Genomic DNA, 17404 nt, shown 5'->3' on the forward strand with positions numbered 1-17404 from the left:
TCAAGTACTGGAGGAACAAGCGTGTCTGGTTGCCTTACTGGAGAAACCATAGCAAAGCTGTCAATAGTAATTTTCTTCCAATCCATCTCAAGTGGGCCAAGTTGGCAGAAACTGCCGCCCTTTGCCAAGTATACCAACACCCTTGTGTCCAATGATGGCAGATGCCAGGGAGGGTAATGAACATGTGATAGATCACTCTAGATATACTTGGTTCAATGCTCCCCCTACAAAGCACCCACTTCTACACTGTTGGAGACAGGATACTGGGCTACATGGACCGTGGGGCTGACCCAACATGGCACTTCTTATGTACTTGTGTAGGGCTCAGTATGTATGTGCATCTGTCCTCAGAAAAGATGCCACATGGGTGATATAGCTGCTCTGTGTCCTTAGGATTGAAGTCCTGTCAGTTCAAAAGCAACCTGGCCCAAGTACTCAGGCAGGGAAGGGCTGGGCTTACCAGCAGGCTGGGCAAAACAATCAGGTTAAATGATCCTTGAAGCAGCTATTTCTAGAATTGTTCCTGCAGGTTCAATGGCACCTTCACAGACAGCAGCATGGGTCTCAGCTTGGGCTTCCTGCTGGCCTGGAGGCTGTGCTGGGACGTGCAAGGCTGCATTTCAAGTTCCCTCTTCCTCCTGTATCTATTTCAAGAGGTCTTCTTCTTCCCTGCTTTGTGCAGGAACTGTCTAGAAACCCCCAATTCTGAGCCCAAATGTGATGGGGCATAATCCCTACCCTGTCCTTGACTGGTAAAAAAAAGTTCCAGGGTTAGTTCCCAAACTCACTCCAAACCTGGTGTTCATCTCAAAATACCCGCAAAACCAAGCCCTCAGCCAAAGCTGCTTCTTCCTGCTTGGTTGCCTCCAGGGTCTCCCTCCAGCACTGCATGTGTCCTAGCCTTCATGTCCTCAGAAAACCATCCTCACCCACTTCCAAATGCTGTTAATGGGGGAAGTGGGAGGAAGAGGGGTCCACAAAGACAGCCTACTCCCTTTTATAGTCACACCATATTCAGCCACTTTTATACACTAACACCCTTCTGAACACAGTCACTCTCCATATACAACACTTTCCCCCTTGTTGCACATAGGGAAGAACTGAAAATCACTCAGCACTGCACTGCCTTAACTTCTCAATGTTACATTATTTAATACCTATCACCATCCAACACACAAATAATCCAAAGTCAATTATATGCTGATTATATAGTCTTTCCTTACTGGATCCACAGATTCCTACTCAGAGTAGTAATAATGCCTAGCTATTTATACAGTCCTTTGTATCAGTTATACTCAGTGCATTTGACAAAGCAGGTCTGAATTATAATTTCCAGTTCACAGCAGGGATGTTACTTGCCCAAGGTCACCCAGCAGGCCAGTGACAGAACTGGGAACAGAATCTAGGTCCCCTGAGCCCCAACCCAGTGACTTACCCATTTCCTTTCCTCATGTACCTTGCAGCTTTTAAGAATAACAAATCAGATACTTGCTGCTTAACAAAGCCACTGGTAAATATGCAGATATACACACTGTACTAGATATATATTTATAGGATGTTACATAATGGAACACACAGGCAGGTCACAGTTAAAGGTGGTGTGTAGCAGTATGATTTTTAGTCCATGGATGTATGCACTGTGGGTGCATCACTAAACTGATAGGGAAGCAGGAGAGATGGATCTACAGAGTTGCTCTGCTAACATACTGTGACGACTGCTAGCTAATGTTTGAATGATGGTATTGTTTGGCATGTCTCGTCTGCTGCCTATTAGTTAATTTATAAATAAAGTATTTTAGCTTGGTAGCTAGGCCCTTGACTAACCTAACAAAGCATTATGGGAGTTTGGCTACCAATTTAACCTATTATTTTACTCTAACCTACTATGTAATAGGGCTGTATGAGGCTTCAGTCCCCGATTCGAATTGGTGGAGGTTCAGCCCAATTTGGCGGCCAAATCTCCAAATCCAAATTGAATCAGAGGACCCTTTAATCGCACTGCGATGGTGGGGCGCATGGAGTGTTGCACAGAAGCGCAGGGGGCTCCCAAGCATGCTCAGCAGCAGACCCAGAAGTGGACCAGAAGCACTTTCAGTGCACTTCTGGGTCTGCTGGGGAGCACGTGGGGGGGGCCCTGTACCCCTCCAGCTCAGTAACTGGTACCTTCTGGGTCTGGGGGGCACCTGCGGCCAATCACCGAAATCAGGGAGGTGCAGGGGGGGCCCCCAGTGAGCCCAGAAATGGACTGGATACACTTCCAGTCCACTTCCGGGTTTGCTGCCGAGCACACGGGGGGGGGGGGGGGGCCACACTCCTGTGGGACGCTCCATCCACCCCAGCACTGCAGCATTCACGAGCCACGCTGGTACCTCAAGGTATGTAGAAGAAAACATTTAAAGCTGTGTCTATGTCTGAATTGCTGATTCTCTGAATCAGCATCAAATCTTCATATTCAGATTTGGCCAAATCGAAATGGGGACAGTAATCCAAATCAGCGAATCGAATCACTTTCCCCAATTTGGGCGAAATCCAAATTGAATAGGGCCCGCTTCACACACCCTTACTATGTAATACAGACTAAAATAGATATAGAAATAAGAGCACATATCTACATACCTCAAGTTGGTATTCCTTTGCTTTTTGTATTAATAGAGTAACACACTGGAGTAACCCTTGCTCTAGGGTACAGGGGGCTTTTGTGGGGAAATACCCTGAGGCATTTTTAAATTGTTGTTTTGTATTTAAATTAAGTCTCCATGTGTGAGTCACAGACCAGTGGAGAGACAAAGGAGGGCTGGGCGTGGGGGGGGGGGAAGAGGAGCCAGCATTGCATTTTAGAACCTCGCAAATAATCCTATCTCCTCTGTTGCAAATTTTGCACGATTGCCTGGAAGCACTGGAGAAACAGCTGTAGAAACATGAGCATCAAATCTCAGCTTTCTCCACAGGCAGTGCAGAGGTTTTTAAAGGAGTAGATTAGATATTTTTGCTGACTCTGCTATTCCCAATGCCTTCCTGCCTCTGGCCTGCTCCACTCCTCACATGCTCCTTCATTGCCATCTTGCAAGCTGGTCAGTGGCCCACATCCACAAACTCTCCCCCAAAAGTTTTTTTCTTGAATACTACAAGTGCTATAAATATCCAGGTAGGATGTTCAGAAACATTAAGAATTGGTCTAACTTGGCTGCCATTAAAATCAGTGGTGAAAATCCCTCCGTAGAAGTTACAGGCTTATCCTTTACATATAGAAAATTGGATGGGATGGCAGAAATGGACAGATGTGTCGGTGAGTATTTGACTGGAAAGATGAGATGGAAAAGTGAAGCGTACAAGCAGCTTTCAGAATCGTGAAGAGGATCATGATAGTAATAGCTAATAGGGTAAATGACAACTTCTGCAAACTTTAGGATATAGAAAGGAGGAAAGTTCTTCTGTAGACTGAGCAAGTCAACAGAAGAGCAACTACTAAGGTCCAGGAAACATGCTTAAGGAGCAAATATTTGCTCACAGCTCAGCTACTGAATCATATAACTAGCTGAGCTGTACAGAGAAGGGTGCTTGTTTTGCAAAGCATGCATCCTTTGATGAAGGATGCTCTCTGTCAGCTTCCCATAGGTGCCTCAGCCTGCAAAAATGCACTGCACAACCCATTCCCTGTTGAAAGCAGCTGATGCAAAATCAATTATACACCACAATATTGACCAAAGACACTATAGGACAAACACTGCCATGTAAATAGAAACGTCTATGAATAATGGTGTTTATAAATAAAAAATCTGCACATTAATGAACTTTAAAAATTGGCCGTGTATTAGATTTTTGAATAATCTGTACATAAGTCTGTCCAATTTTCTTTGCTAGAGGGTTCTGGAAAAAAAAGGTTAGATTCATAAAAGAAATTTCAAAAGGGATTGCTTTAAGATGCTTATAGCTCATTAGCTAATTAACAGATTGATTTGTGTATTTGCAGAGATCTCATTTTGAACTGAAACACTGTGGGGAAGATGCAATATATTATCCAAATCCAGCCAGTCCTGGCTTAAATGTAAATGTCAGCTCAACTTAACCAGGAAAGTGCTGTGGGGCTTCCACCATATTATATATTTATTACGCCGATGTAGCTGTGTCCTGCATGGATTTTTCCATCATAACAGGTGCACTCCACTGAATATTTCACTTCTTCAAAAAAGTGACTCAATTCATTGCAGGAAAAGTAGCATTTGGGGCTGGGATTTACAAAAGAGGCTGTGGGATTCGTTGTGATATGGACTTCTAAATTCTTTACACTCCTTTGAATATTCCAGCCTTAAAGTGCGTGCGTGCGTGCGTGCCTCTGTCTGGGGCGGAGCATGGGATTTTTTTAAATGAAATCCAAAAATCACCAACCAGCAGTTGCCAAATGGAAGGCAGGATAACGTCTTCTGCAGAAGCTTTAAGTGGGAGTTTGGGGAAACAGATTCTAATGATCCAAGCTGGCATTTGGCCATGACACCAGACTATGCTTCTAAAAGAACAGAGACTTTTGAGGCTTGAGCTGGCAGACTCGTGGGGATGTAGGTTCTGAGCCACACTAACTCACCTGGAGGTTCTGGTGGCAGGATGTCACCCAACTGGTCATATCTACCCACAATTACCCCAATGTGTAGGAGTGGCTCTACTGTACCATCCCTGTGGATGTTACAGCCTGCTTCTCATGGCACAGCAGCCCAGCTTCAAAACATGTTTGGCATCCTAGGGCATAAAAAGAAAGCAGCCCTTACATTCCAGAGTTTGATGACGAAAGCTTCCAGAGAGCCTTTATTGGGAAGAGCTTCTTGCACTCTTCCTCCTGCATTCACAGAGTATGGATGGACAGGCTCCAGCCCTTAATAACCACCAACCAAATGACTGGGCTAACATCTCACTTAGCATTCCAACATCCTTATGGCCATGCTGAGACACGCATCTGCCCTACTAACAAGGGAGGTCATCATCAGGACAACTGGTTCCTCACTGTAACAGGACCTCTATCCCATTACTGAGAAGGGGAACAAACCCATGGGGTCTGCCAGCCAAACAAGCCCAGGCTAAGGGAGGAAAAGACCTGAGCAAGCACTCACCCTCCCAGAGCCAGCAGCAATGGCAATAGCAGGAGCCAGGGGTTACACAGAAACCCTGCAGGGCCAGCAGCAAGAAGCCACCCTGAAGCTGCCTGTAACAAGCCAAATCAGGAATCATCTGCAAGTGCTTTGGGAAACGGGAGAGCAGCAGGGGGTGGGACAAAGGAACCATATAAATACAGGCCCTGCAAGCTGCAGCAGGGAGGAGCTCCTCACCAGGAAGCTGCCAAGGAGGGCTGGTCAGACTGCTGCACTGCCTGGGAGCTACAAGCCAGGCTGTGCAAACCTATGGGGACATAACCCAGAGCAGGGGTTATGTTGGCACCCAGGGAGGGCTGCCCTGGGTGTCTGCTTACCCACCCTGATGGGGGTGGAAGATTTTCCTATGTTTAAAGCGACAGCGTACTGATTTTCCATTTCTTGTTGTTAGATTGCCCAGAAGGGAGTTTGTGTTATAACCTGGGGACTTCTCTTTTGGTTCTAGTTCAGACCAGTGGTTTGGGTTGGGACTGCAAGGGGAGGTATTTGGAAGTCCCATTAGCAACTTAGGGGCACGTACTTGCCTTGAGCCCCTCTTGGGGCAAGCTCAAGGCATTCTGAGGAAGTACCAAGCCCAGAGCAGGGCAGAGCATGGGGGCCAGCGAGCCTGGAGCCCAGAGCAGGACAGACAAGGCTTAAGGAGGACCAGGACAAGGCTGGGACCCAGAAGCCTGGTCCACTGCAGTGGGCCTCAGCTACAGGACCCAGCCAATTGAAAAAGGGGCTGAGGTCAAAAAAGGCTGAGCCCAACAAGCATATACGGGCACCCCAAGACATCTAGTTAGTCCCTGAACCAGGGGCTGAGACCTAGCTTTGGAAGCCCCAAGGCAGCCTCCCTCAGATACAAAACATAATATCAAGTCGTGGTGGGAAAGAAAGGGAAGAGCTCCCCAGAAGGGTGGACTAAGCTGGGGCTGAGTGGCCACTCCCTGGGAAAAGCATCTTGTTACACTCACAAAGAGGGAACCACACACTTTCATTGCTCACAGCCAGGGAGTACTTCACTGAAAATGCAACAGCACAGACTACTGGCACTATTATTCAGCCAAACATGCAAATACCTCTAGTGCACATACAAAGACAAATGAACCAGGCCTAACCTGTCGCTTCCTTTGAAGTAGTAGTAGTCTCCATTTTAACAAATGAGGAAGACAAGGCTGGCAAGGTTCAGGTCCACATTTACAGGAGTAGCCTTAAAGTGCTGAATATGTTGCTTTTTGAATTCATAGATGGTAGGAAGGGCTCTGATCTAACACACAGGTGTACACAGGTCTGAATACTTGTTTTGTCCAATTTAGGACAGGGACTCCCATGTCCCAGGTGAATGAGTAATTTAACCAGCAGGCTAATGGGGTGTCTCTTTTCCTTCTCATTTTCACAGGGACAGACACAGGCATGTCCTCTCATCTTTATTAGAAATTCCATCTGAAAAATCTTCCTAAAGCAATCTCCTATTAATTCCATATTTCTGCAAAACATTTTTCGTTTTGATGAAATTTTTCAACAGAAAGAAGTTTCATCAAGAACTTTTCAGCTGGCCCTACCCATTTCATACAAATGTGTTTCACTGACATGCATGGAAAAAAGAGACTGCTCAATAACCATTTGTATTTTGACCCAACACAATGCACCATGTTAACAGCAAAGTTAATGATAAAATCCAAGAGCTCAGAGTTCCAGTCCTGAGCCTTTGTCTCCAATTCCACCGTTATTGTAACTCCACAGTATTTCCCTAGCAGAAACAAGTTGGTGTGTTCTGGGGTGTTGGAGCAGGGCCAACTGTTGGAAGAGACTGCTGGGCTGAAACAGTATCATCATTTGGGAAGAACATATGGTTTCTGAAGTTCTTTGCTCCTCCTCAACGCTGGCAAAGCACAGCACCCAACAGCTCCAACCCTGACATGGTAGGTCCCATCTCTAGGAGTGAAACCAGAATGGATTGTTTGTGGACTATGCAGTTGTCCTCTCTTCTGCTACTTTCAACCTGCAGACTAGTCTATGGGTCATGGCCACGTCATAATACAGTCCCCACAGGGGTCATTAACTGATCTTTTCTTGCCTGTCATAGCAGGGCTGCAAACAGTCCACTTAGTTCTGGACACAGTTCTCCAGCTCAAGGTAGAAGGTAAGCTGTAGTGGAAGCAGAAATTCTGCTCGACTGTCCAAGGCTTGTTTTCTTACCTGTTGCATGACTCAAACTGCTCACAAACTTCTTGTGCTTCAGACGCAGCGCCCCCATTCACTCTAAGCAACCCTAAAAGCCCAGCTACTAATACAACTGAATCCTGCATATGCTCAGGTCCCAATTCTGTGACTCAGGCCTACCCTTTCATTAGGTTATTTGCTATACTGTTTTACCCTGCCCTCTGAGGGCAACTACAACCACAGTTCAGATCATTAGGCACTTGTCTTTCCAGGTTCAAGTCCATGAGAAGTTTCTCTTTTCCCTGCCCCACAGCCCTTTCTTGATGACACCCATTCACTTTATGAGTCAAAAATCAACTTCATGCTAGCGGTTGGTGATGCTAGTGCCACCTGGGATATGAAAATCCAGCTGTTTTCTTTCTGCATCAGACATCATTGCTAGTAATAAAGATTTTACAGTTGGGATATAGCTGACGATTTTGGTAATGATGTACTGGGAGATAAGAATCCAGCTATTTGAGCTCTGCAGAGCTAACAGGAATAACAACATGGGCTCTGTTACCAAACATAGCAGCTGCAACCACAAAAACAGATCTCTGGAGTAAAGAAGGGGCCTCCTGAAACTGATTATCTTGATTACAACGGCATTTCAGGATGCTGTGTTCATAAGGAGATGCAAAATCAATGCACTAACAGAGGTGGAAAGACCATGGTGGGGCAGCTTTTCTTACTGCAACTGTCATCACATTATACTATGATATAGCTGGATAACATAATATACCTTGTATTTTCCAGCCCTCAAAAATCTCTGCAGATCAACTTAGACTTAACAATCCGCCCTAAGCAAGAACTTCACCAACAGTTCTCATTCGGGTCTGATTTCACCTGCCTTGGAAGGCTTATAAGGACAGTTTAAGATGCAATCAGTAAAGCACAGGTGTATGTATTACTAGCAACTTTCACTCATGCCCTCCTGCCCTGCTTTAGCTTTCAGATGGACAGGATGTTTTTCTTCACTTCCTGTCTTAAGATCACTGCTATCAAGCAGCTATCAAGTAGCCCCTGGAAAGGGCTGCGTTTCAAAGGGTGGGTGTCTTGCCTTATATATAGACACAGTTTATTAAACGCTATTAGACTTGATGGGCTGAAAGGAGCGATAGAAATTGCATGGGGATTAGTGATGTGTATAGTATCATCGTGTCAGGACTGTCCATGAGACTATTATTCATGGGGGTGGGCAGAAGTGGGAAGAGACCCTTTCCAAACCTGGACTCTGCCTTTACCCCCACCTGAGACACCTCCAGGTGCATCTGACTAACAAGCAAAAGGCAGTGCTGCGTGTCACTCCAACTAGGGAAACTCCAACAGGACAATATATGTAACGCTGGACAACAATACATAACCATTTTTTAATGCTGTGGTGCTTAGCCTTCAGGCCCCATGGGCCAGATGAGTGGCACAGACCTGGGTTGGATCCAGCATAAGGTCTGAGTATGGGGTTGGTTCACAGGTAAGATCCAGCTGCACACTGTCCAGTCCTGTGCATCTGGATCTAGCTGTGGAACAACCCCCTCCCCCAATCCTTTGCTAGCCCAACTGTGCGGCAAAATGATCTAGTGTGCAGGGCAACCTCATTGGTCCACAGAGCTCCCCAAACATCCAGAAATTTGGCAGCAGAGGAATGGCAATTAACACTGCCATTGTTCCCCTGCTGCCAAATTTCTGGACATGTGGGGAGACCCATAAGCCAGATGAGATGGCTCCAAGCGCTGGATCTAGCCCACAGGCTGGAGGTTGAGCACCACTATTTTAATACATTCTTTTTAAGTGCCAGCCACCTGCCCCCTGCCTAAAGAACACAACTCCTTTGCCCAATCCTTGTGGTTTGTCAACACATTTTCCCCTCCCAACAGATAGCCAGCAAGGCCCTTATGTTCATAAACTGAAAATGAAAATGTGCAGCATGATCGCAGCTTCCAAGTTTCAGATATGCTCCAAGTCAATCTGGATACCTTCCCCTGCTGTTGCTGGCCTGAAGTATCAGGCCTGAGCCATGCTGCACTGCTCTACCCAGCCTTTTGGACTGTAGTTGGGTGTTGACTAGAAACTCCCCTCCTCGAGTTGCTTCCTTCCCCTCCCCCAGCCCTTTAAAGCAAATTCCCCTTATATTTTGGCTTAACACAGAAGACTGTTATTTTCAAATACATCTCCGACAGTAATAAGCTCAACCTCTCCTGGGGGGGATTTTAATTTATACAAAAGTATCATATCTTATCATGATCAGCCTCTGATTCATTTACTATTCAGTATTAAAAAGCCAGAAAGGGAATAAATTCAGCTAACATAGAAATTAATGTGAAACGATGGGCTCTTTCATGTGGCATTTTCAACCACAGTTCCTGCAACGGGCTTATGTAATCAGACATAATTATCTGCACATGTTCAGTTACATTACTTCACAAATCCTCGTTGGCCCTGCCCAGTGACGTCAGGCCTCACTGGTAAGCCCCTAATGTCCATTTTCTCGGCATGGCTGAACTGAGAGAAAGAAAGCATCAACCTGAATAGGCAAGGGTTCTACCATTTTCCTTTCTATGTGCCGTGGGTGCTCTCTCTCTCTCGCTGTGCTCTGGTAGGGCCTTTAGCCATCCTAGTGAAGTCAGGATCACATGCAAATTTTGTTTCCTGCCTACTGGGAAATCTCTAATTTGACTTCCCAGAAGAAATGCAAAAGGACTAAAAATGGACTGTTGAGCCCGATGTACCAATTTGGATGCAGACAGATGGTAATGGCATGACACTGTATCCCACCTGGGTACCCTTAACGTTTGCTTTTAAAGCCCAACACTCTCCCTTTTGTGCACGCCTTAACCAAAAGGAGACAGAGACTGGGGAAACTGTTTTAATGCTTCCACTCGTATCACATCTCGTTCTCAGTGCCTTTGTTCTGAAATGACACAAACTCCTGGAGAATGCCTGCCAGGGCTGATGACATCCTGTGCATTCCCCTACTGGAAGCGGTTCACTTAGAACGGATCCCTTGGTGGTCAAGGCATAGATTCCTGAAGGTTATCCAGAGAAACAGGTCTCCCTTGCCCCTGCCTCCAAAAGACTTCTCTGCACGTTCTTGTTTGCTCACTTTCTCTCCTTCCCCCACAACAAGCATAAGTCACATACACAGAAAATAAAACACACTGCAGACAAATTTCCCTTGTTCAAATGTCCCCCCTCCACCTCAGTCTCTCTGTGACCTCTAAAGGGGCCAGAGAAAAACCACACTCCACAAGAACAGCCTCCTTTTTCAGGCTGCCCTCTTGTCCCAGCTTGCTGTCACCGCCACTGAGATGGCGGACGATTGATCTGAGAAATGAAGTTGGATTGCTGTCCCGAATCTACACTCGGTTCTCCTTGTGTCTGTCTGATCGATTTCACTCTGTACGACACAGCTTGTCGCTATGAATTTTCATGCTAGTCAGGAGCCGCCAGCGCACCCAAGAACAAGTAGAAGATGTTTTTAAACTCCCCCCCCGCTTTTTTATCATCATCATCATCATTTTTTGGCTCAAGACACTGGCTGGGGAAAGGTTATTTTTAAACAGCGGCTTGGTCTGTGATGGGCTCCAGCCATTGGGCTCCTTGTGGAGATTTCAAGGCTCAGGCTTGCGATGACATTTCCTACCACTGTTCTACTAGGTGTCACCTGTTTAGCAGCTCCTCTCAGCTGAACGCATGTGGCCGCAGGTGCCATGCAAACACTGATTGTGTCTGACAGGCCTAGACGCCAGCTGCCTGCATGAAGCCTGCCCAATCACCACTTTTTGTGGGCAGAACTCTGCCGTTGGCGTGACCGATACAGAAGCAATAAACTAGGTGACCGTAAAGCCAAGACAAGTCCTACTAAGTGGCATTCTAAGCCCTTTGGCTTTGAAATAATTGGTAGTTAGAGAACAAAAATGAAAGGAGAGGGGGAAAAAAAACAAGCCTATTTTTCTTACACTGATGCCCTGCGGACTATACATCTGACTTGCTGCGAGCCCGTCACTGTATCCTCCTGTCTGGCTGATAACATGGCGAAGGGTATCCACCTAAACAGACCAACAACAACAAAGAGAAAAAATTAGAGAGAGAGAAATTAGAAGGCAAAGCTGTTTTGATTCACATTTGACGTGTATTTAAAGAAAAAATATAGCACTATCATTTTCAGAGTGGCAAGGGGGGACACAAGATGGAGGACACCCTCACTTCCCTTTCCAACCCACAACCCCGCCCCACTGGCACTGTCACACCCAACTGTCAGTTCTGAGCACTGCAACAAAGACATCCGGGGAGCAAAGAAAATGCAACAGGGGCAATAAGACTTGTTGGAGTTGCATACTGCAGCTAACTCAGGGAGTAGACTTTACTTCCCTTTCCCTTCTCCTGCCCCACCATCTTCCTCCTACCCAAGGACCAGGAGGAGCACATCAACTGAAGAGGGTTGCCTGACTCAATGTGTAGGGTCGTCAGTTTCCTTAGTTATTTCTGGAGGGCACGGAGAGTGTGCATACCTACCATAGCAAGTGGGCAACCACCTCTCCCCTGCTGTTCTGTCCCCATACACCAACCCCCAAGCTACTGGCTGCACCAGTGATAAGGAGAGAGGGTTTCAATCTCTGGCAATATGGAGTTTTTGGTCACTGAAAAATGTTTCATGCCCAGCCCATGGGAAGACCACATACCTTTGCACTTTCACCAATTGTTTTTCGTATTTTTATAATAAAGGTTTAAAAAGCCAAAAATTAAAAAGTGATAAGCTGTCTGATCCCCATCTATGACACTCTTCTCTGCATCCAGGGTTGCAAAGGGAGTGACTTTGGCTTAAAAAACTCTCTGCCAACATGAAAGTAGTTGAATGGGAGTCATCTCCTAACTTCTGTAAACGCTAAATGCCAAATGGACCCATGAAATGGTTGGGCGTGGATAGGAAGCAAGAAGCTTATAGAAGACATTACGTGCGTCTAAGACTGTTAACAGGCTGGGCCCTCTTTTGTCCAAAGCATGGATCAGCACTTCAGAAATGATGCCCGAAGTTCCGTCTGTGTCTTGCTGGACTCTAAGAGGTTTTGGTGGCTGCCTAGGCCTGGGTGTTTTGTATTTAATTAAAAATGCATTTGTACATTTCAGCATTTCTTTCCTTTCAGTAGACGCCTAGTTTCAGCATCGAACAAACGAGTAGAAGCCTTGGAAATGAGACACCAGTCAGAACATCTGGTCCTTACCTTGAAAAATAAAGCAAACAAGCTAAACCTCAGCTATTTTTGTCTTAGCACATGCTTGTTCTTTGAAACTTCCTTTTCTCCTAACGTGACTATCAAGCCAGAGCCAAATGCATTCACAAAGTGTGGGCAAGATTCCCGAAGACAATGGTTTGTTGGTTTGGTTGGGGGTGTTTTTTTTTGGATTTTTTTTTCAGTGTTGGTTCATTTGATTGGTTCATTTGCACTGTTAAGATTTCACTTTTCAGACAGAAGTGGGGAATGCCAATACAATCAAGGGCTCTTCCAACACTAATGCATTCACTGGCCGTACATCGGATGAGTCCCTACCTGTGACTGCACGTTGGCTCCAACCTGGGCCCCTTGGTAAGAATCCCCATTGAGTGACTGCACGCTCATGAACAAATCTCCAGAGTTTGACATGTTAAAAGAACTGGAAGAACCTGGAAAGGAAAGAGTGAGGCACCTGAATCATAGAAAGGAAAAGAATCCACCCCGTGACTGTCAGCCAAGAGGAAGGAACAACATGCAAAGCAACCACAAAACAAAAACAAAACACACAGTCAGGTTAGTAGTATGAAGAACAGAGCAAGCAAAAAAAGGGTGCCCTCTTGAGGTTATACAAAGCCACAAATTATTACATCGCAACGTAAGGTATGTCCTTCAATGGCTCCCCACTTTGGAGTAGGTTTTTTTTCCCCCCCCACACACTGGCTCAGATATCCAAAACCCAGCCTAGAGGATCAACAGTGCCATTCTCATTCATCTTAAGGCATTCAAGTCCTTTAGGCAGCCTGAAACTCTCCGTCATTGGGTACACTGCTGCTGCAGACTGCAGTGTAGAGTAGAGATACCCTAGCTAGTTTTTAACAAGCTATCCCAGGTACTAAAAACAGTGGTCTTCTCAGCAGGGTAAATTAGCCCACACTGAGGTCTGCAATGCTGTTGCTAGACTGCCCCCACTACCCAAGTCATGCATCTCTACATTATACTGCAGTCTGCAGGAAAGACGCACCCAGATTCTTTACTCACCCCAAGGACAGAACTCCCACTAATTTAACAGGAGGTCTTGCCAGTGGGCTGAGTGTGGAACATGCTCTTGAGGACATCAGAGAAGAGGGTGTGTTGCTAACCTCCACAATCAAATAACTGCTGTTCTATTTCACAATGTGGTGGTAGCAGCACTCCATGAGCTACAAGGTCAAACTGTGAAGCTACCTCTGTAGACTTCAATTAAAGTCCCACACTTCCATGATGGCAGGTTATAGGTTAGGCAAAATAAGTAACATGATGGACCATGAGAGAATGTAAGGTTCCCCTGTCCCTTTCCATGCCAGCTGCCTATCCACAGTGAGCTCTGCAAGCAAATTACAGATCAGGAGTCCCACCGCATGCACCAGTCGCCACATTACAAAAAGAAATTACAATAATGGAGGCAACTAGGTGGGACGGGAAAAAAAATGTCTTTGGAGAAACAAGAAGGTTTTCTGCTTCCAGCTGCGAGGTAATTGAGCACCTCCCCTGCCCACTGAAGGGGAGAAAGAAAAAGAGCATACAACTGGAATGCAGGGGTGGGGGAAGATTTTACGGGATTATTTTGAAACTATCGTGCAGCTCAGCGAATTAAGTGCGAGAAAGCTCAACGTGCAAAGTTTGGTTATTAACATGACATTAGCCTTGACACGGAGAGACTTCAGGGGCCCAGGTCAGCTCCACTGTATCGTTAAAACCCCAAACAGCTCGAATTTTCCCCCACATCAAACCCAAAGATTGGCAACCATCGTCTTTGTGGAATTGCCCAGTAATGGTTTGTGTGCAAGCTCTGAAAAACAACTGATAATCTGTATCCCTCATCCCACCATGAAGACAGAGTGAATGCTCCTGATCAAACCCCTGGCCTGAGAAAAACAAAGAAGCCTCATCTGATAAAAGCAACTTTTGGGATGGGGCAGGAAGTGAACATGGGGTCTATGCTGTCAATCATTTGGCTTGCCCACTTACTAACCTTGCTAAACTCCTAGACCTAAAATGCTGGAGACTCTTAAGTAAAAGAGGAACAGTGGAAAAAAACCCTGGTCATACCCAGTTTACTCTCCCTTTCAGCATCCACGCTCTGCCCCTGTGCGACACTGGGCAAGACGGACCTACGAACTGACCCAGTAAATGGCAGTTATGTGCTTATGTATGCTCTAAATATCTCTTCAGAGGAGCTGACTGTGCAAGACTGTGGAACATCCCAAAAATGAAGAGGAGCTGGGAACATCACTGACCAGTAAAAGCTTGATCCATAGTCTGCTGCAGTCAACATAGTATCATAGTACTTAGGGTTGGAAGGGACCTAAACAGATGATCAGGTCTGACCCATAATAGAAAGAATCCCTCTGATTGCATTGGGGCTGGGGTCAGACCCTAACTATGTTAGAAAGAATAAAACACCCCAGTTAGACAAAGCCTTGGCTGGATGATATAGCTGGTTGGTCTTGCTTTGAGCAGGGGGTTGAACTAGATGACCTCCTGAGGTCCCTTCCAACCCTCATTTTCTATGATTCTAAAGGCTATGGTGATCATGTTCTTGATAAATGCTACCCAATACGTTGCAGAGAATACTCCACTCTTCTGTTAAAACTGGTAAGAGCTGCTCGGTAGACAGCTGCAACTCCTGTAGCTCTTGCTCAACCAGCAAAGGCCTCCTTATCATCCCTCAGTGCCTATAGTTATTTATTAAAGTGTTTCTGTAGTATAGTAGTTAATCATGTTTGCCTCTCGTACACAAAGGCCTTGGTTTGAAACCAGGCAGAAACAGCTGGATTAATTTTATCTTTCCATGAGCAGGGGGTTGGTTAGAAAAGCTCTTGAGGTTCCTTCTAGCCCTACTTTTCTATGAGTCAAAAGTAGTATCTTACAGGCTATAACTTTGCTTTCCTCTAGCACCCTTCCCCTAAGAACATGAAATTTTAATTAAGCCTCATAAGAAGCAAGCGGAATACTGCTCTTCTTCTTTACTGGAATGGAGAGGCAGAGTGCCTCTCACAAATGTATACAAGTCAGTGGCAGAACTGGAAAGAGAATCCAGGATTCTCTGCGCTACCGGACAAGCTGTCCCAAGCTACAAGGAGTTGTTTTTTTCTGCGTGTTCCCTCTCCAATATAGCAACTTCCTTTTTCCACACCCGCCCTTTAAAAATAATAAATAAAAATGACATAAACTTAACAGATATTTTATTGAAAGTTAACAAGCCAGATTGTAAAATGTGTGTGTGTGTGTGTGTGTGTGTGTGTGTGTGTGTGTGTGTGTGTGTGTGTGTGTGTGTGTGTGTGTGAGGGAAGGGGGTGGGGCGGAAGAATAAAATAAACAGCAGCAAACTCTAATTCTGGATAGCACCGGTGTCTTGGAAATCATGAGAGGCACGAGCTATGCCATTTACAAGATATACACTGCTATTGGCACAGAGTATTTTTACAATATATGTGCATATATAAATGGTAAATATGTCTTACTGCCAATGTAGATGCAAAGATAAATATGCGCATACCAATGGACTGCATGTACAGATGCATTTGTATCAAAGCAGTAATTGCCTTTTACACCATCTGCAGTGCTGTTTCAGCATTCTGCCACCTAGGTACAAGGCATGTGTGAAAATTATGAGGGCCCAGGGTCTCTGAGAAGCAGCTGAGAAGGGGCTAATGTACTGGCATAGCAAAGGGGGGGCAGGCAAGAATGCCATCAAAATAAAGACTCCAGTGTGAATCAGACGTGGGGCCTGGGTTTAGAAAATACTATCCAAATGCACCAGTCTGTTGAGGCTCCACTTACAGATCCAGTCTGTCACCCTAAGGGACCTGCATTTAACAGCAAAAGCTTTGAAATGGTCCCACCTTGACCTGGATGTCCTCATGAAATGGAACGTAACAATTGTCACATAGCTTGTAAGCTCTGTGGGGCAGGTTCTGCCAGCTCTGGCCAATGTCTGCATAGAGCCTAATGGGCTGGGCTACGATCCTGGAATGGGGCTCCTGACAAATCTCACGTGATAAATGTTACAATAAGAGAAGGCATAACACTGCATGCCAGGAAGAGCGCTTGGAACCAATGCTGATGTTTAACATCTGTGGTTTAGTATTAAACCAAGATCTATTCACCATGATTCCTTTAACTGGACTCCCAATTCCACCAACCTCATTGGCTTCTTATCCACTGCAGCTCCTTTCATTATTTTCACGAGCTTGCTCCCAAGTTACTACTAACATGAGGTGTATGAGGTGCATGTGAGGTAGGGAGGGACAAGATTACTGTTAGCATGTATTTGAAGAGTACCAATTCTTAGGGCAATGAGGCTACAAAGTGGTATAACTAGTTGTAATGGGATGACAATAAAAAAATATTAAATTTGGGATATATATCAGGTAAAATGGCAAGGCTTAGGTGGAACAGTCTCCCATGAAAAGGGATGGAAACTTAGGCATGTGGCACATTTGAAACCAAATGGTTCAAGATGCTAATATGTCATTGGAGAAAAGCCTGCAGGGATCTAAGAGAGATTAACTAGCTATAATCAAATTAGTTCTTTTCCATCTTTGATATCTGAGATTATTACATCCCGTTCAAAAATCTTTTCCCTGGTATTCAACAGTTCTTGTGTACTTGTTTATTGCTGCTCATTTTACCTTTTTTTTTTTTTTTTTTAAACATATTCTTCACTCTCCCACCTCTAATTTCCCACCTTCACCACTCTTCAATGCTCTTTTCAAACCTCTGTTTTTATATCTTACTAGTGATGAATGATTCTAGTGAAATTTCTGGTGGATCTTTTGTTCAATGGGCTTTATACAAACATTAAAATTGTGTCTGTGACAGTTCCACCCA

At 45.3% G+C, this 17404-nt stretch overlaps 1 protein-coding gene across 3 annotated transcripts in view; it reads right to left on the reverse strand.

Moving 5' to 3' along the window:
- PBX1 (PBX homeobox 1) overlaps positions 1–17404 on the reverse strand; it is a 254184-nt gene that overhangs the window by 11864 nt on the left and 224916 nt on the right. For 2 of the 3 annotated variants that reach the window (XM_059728315.1, XM_014596002.3), the window contains exons 7-8: positions 12869–12981; positions 11279–11368 (exon numbers count right to left, since the gene is read on the reverse strand). In XM_059728315.1, the coding sequence (XP_059584298.1) occupies positions 11279–11368; positions 12869–12981 (203 nt within the window). The remainder of the gene's footprint in view (positions 1–11278; positions 11369–12868; positions 12982–17404) is intronic. The other variant, XM_059728316.1, reaches the window with a different exon arrangement.

Source organism: Alligator mississippiensis, chromosome 5 (genome assembly GCF_030867095.1).
Source record: "Alligator mississippiensis isolate rAllMis1 chromosome 5, rAllMis1, whole genome shotgun sequence".
Classification (NCBI taxonomy): Eukaryota; Metazoa; Chordata; order Crocodylia; family Alligatoridae; genus Alligator; species Alligator mississippiensis.